The sequence below is a fragment of the Trachymyrmex cornetzi genome, unplaced genomic scaffold (assembly GCF_001594075.2).
Source record: "Trachymyrmex cornetzi isolate Tcor2-1 unplaced genomic scaffold, Tcor1.1 C3977259, whole genome shotgun sequence".
NCBI classification, from domain to species: domain Eukaryota; kingdom Metazoa; phylum Arthropoda; class Insecta; order Hymenoptera; family Formicidae; genus Trachymyrmex; species Trachymyrmex cornetzi.
This window is the reverse complement of record NW_017295478.1, coordinates 738-3,189: the sequence shown is the minus strand read 5'-3', so window position 1 is coordinate 3,189 and position 2,452 is coordinate 738. Positions and strand designations below refer to the sequence as shown.

The 2,452-nt window shown below is 32.2% G+C and overlaps 1 protein-coding gene across 3 annotated transcripts; it reads left to right on the top strand.

Annotated features, from left to right (window-relative positions):
• The first annotated feature begins 181 nt into the window (after positions 1–181).
• LOC108757378 (inositol polyphosphate 1-phosphatase) lies at positions 182–2,159 on the top strand. 3 transcript variants are annotated; one of them, XM_018521287.1, is made up of 4 exons: positions 182–501; positions 1,091–1,333; positions 1,440–1,710; positions 1,954–2,159. In XM_018521287.1, the coding sequence occupies exons 2-4, from the start codon at positions 1,121–1,123 to the stop codon at positions 2,124–2,126; spliced, it is 657 nt and encodes a 218-aa protein (XP_018376789.1). In that variant the 5' UTR covers positions 182–501; positions 1,091–1,120; the 3' UTR covers positions 2,127–2,159. The 3 variants fall into 3 exon arrangements, with proteins under 3 accessions (XP_018376789.1, XP_018376720.1, XP_018376860.1); XM_018521218.1 differs by lacking the exon at positions 182–501 and adding an exon at positions 858–997; XM_018521358.1 differs by lacking the exon at positions 182–501 and adding an exon at positions 859–997 and having other exon boundaries at positions 1,908–1,981.
• The last annotated feature ends 293 nt before the right edge of the window (positions 2,160–2,452 follow it).

The window sequence follows — 2,452 nt, the reverse complement described above, 5'->3', positions numbered from 1 at the left end:
CGACGTGTGTCGATTTGTGTCAAGTGTGTCGACTGTGTCTCCTAAAAGGAAAGCAGCCATATTTAGACCTTTGTTTTTCCTGTAGCCGCAAAATGCCTCCGTGCACTACTGCCCTCTGAAGAAGTTAACTACGTAACAATATTCATTTTTTGCAGTGCTCCTGATGAAAATAAATTGCTGAAATCGTTGAAATCTCAATTAATTTGGATAGATTTTAATTATTTTAACAATTTATTTCCATCAGGAGCACTGCAAAAAAAGTGGATGTCGTTGACATCCACTTCTTCAGAGGGCGGTAGTGCACAAGTATTTTGCGGTTACAGGAAAAAGGCCTTCGCGTGTCCTCTCTCAGGTTTCTCTCAGGTATCACCGACTGTCACCAGTCACCTAATGTCAACTAATGTTGATATTAGTATTAGTCGTATTAGTTTAAGGCCTTCACTCTACACCTTGTATATAAATCTTTTTTTCACGTATCTGTCATTTATACTGAATTTTTAGGTAAATATTTACTACTTATTTCATCTTACTAACGTTATCTGGTTGTATATATACATACTTTTTTAGGGTGCGTTCCGAATTACGCACAGGGCGCATGATGTATCATTTATCCTCGTTCACTGAATAAAACAGGATAAAATGATATCTTATGCATTTCACACGTAATTCGGAATGCACCCTTAAAAAGACTTTTGCAATTTTCTCATTTGCGAATATTGGAAGAGTACTTTTATATATATGCAATTTTTTCTGTTATAATCAAAAATTTAAATCGCGCCTTATAAAATACATCTGCATTCATAACTGTTTTGATATTTTTTCTGCAGCTGCGATTACCTTTTTGTAACAGAATGACATTATTAATTCGGAGTGATGCTATTTTGAAGTAATTATTGATATTGTTCATTGTGCACAAGAAATGTTGTGCTTATGGTATATTTATAGAGAAAATCAATATCTTTAATTTTTACGCATACATACACGTCCAATAGAGCTTGTAAGATTTCTTATGACACAAAGTATATTCTTTCTTTTTTAATACATATGTACGCACGATAATGATATAAAAATCATTTTTATTTTTTTTTAGTAACATACTGTGTCTTTAGAAAAAAAGAAAATGAGAAACGGCAGCAAATTGTTAAAAGTTCTTTTACAAGCGTCAGAGAAGGCAGCAAACATTGCTAGAATTTGCCGGCAAAAGGAAGCTCTTTTTCAATTGTTAGTACAAGAAAAATCCTTAGAAGAGAAAAACCCTCGTTTTTTCCAAGATTTCAAAACGTTAGCTGATGTTCTCATTCAAGAAACTATCAGACATGACATAGAAATTGAAGTGAGTATAAAAGTATCTTAAATATGGAAGTACAAAATGCTGGAAAAATATCTTAATATCACAACTTTTTTCCAATGTAAAACTTTTAATTTATTGTCATAAACAGTTTCCAGAGTTGGCCAAGATAGTACAAGGTGAAGAAACCAATGTATTCAGCAATATCTTGGGGGAATCTATTATTGTTGAGATCTGTTCATGTAGCAAAGATACAACACAACTACTGACAAAAGTAATGGGCAATGATGCTGTAGCAGCAGAGTTGCTTGCTGCCGAAGTCCATAAAGATGTTCAGCTTTCAGATGTGCCAATTACAGTAGACATTCCTATTGATTTTGATGTCAATATAGAAGACCTTGGTATTTGGATAGATCCAATTGGTAAGTATACAAGTAAGAATAGTAATTCTAGATTATTCAATTGGTATTTAGTAAATTTACACTAATTCAGGACAAGACTGAAAAAAATATAAAAGTTGGACAATATTATGGTAAAACATAAAGCTATGTCTTTTTAAGAATCATAATTGGCCTATAAACTGAGACACAATTTGTAAGAATTTTTGTTTGTTTTATAGTTTGATAAAATGCATACCTGTGGAGCAATTCGTGGAACTTTTGTAGATTCAACAGCAGATTACATAAATGCAAAGGAAACAGTAGATGAACAGACCGGTTTATATTTGAGTGGGTTACGTTGTGTCACTGTCTTAATTGGAGTCTACAAAAAAAGTACTGGAGTACCAGTTTTGGGTGTAGTTAATCAACCTTTTTGCACCAACATAGACTCACAGTAAGTACATAGAATAGAAACAATAACAAGATTTAGAAACAAGACAGTTTATTTATTAATATGTATGTATATATTTTTTAAATAAATTTATCTCAGAAATATGACTGTGCGCTGATTACTTTTGGATTTTCAGTACAATCAATCTGAAATTTTAATAATCCTGAATTTAATAAGAAATATCTAAAACCTGTAAAAAATTTATTGCCATGGTCAAGGATCGAAACTGGATTTCTAACATTCCGTGTGAGCGTTCTCACAGTTAGACTACCGAGACCTTCTTCACAGGTTTTAAGATGTTTCTTATTAAATTTAGAGGGGATTATTAATATT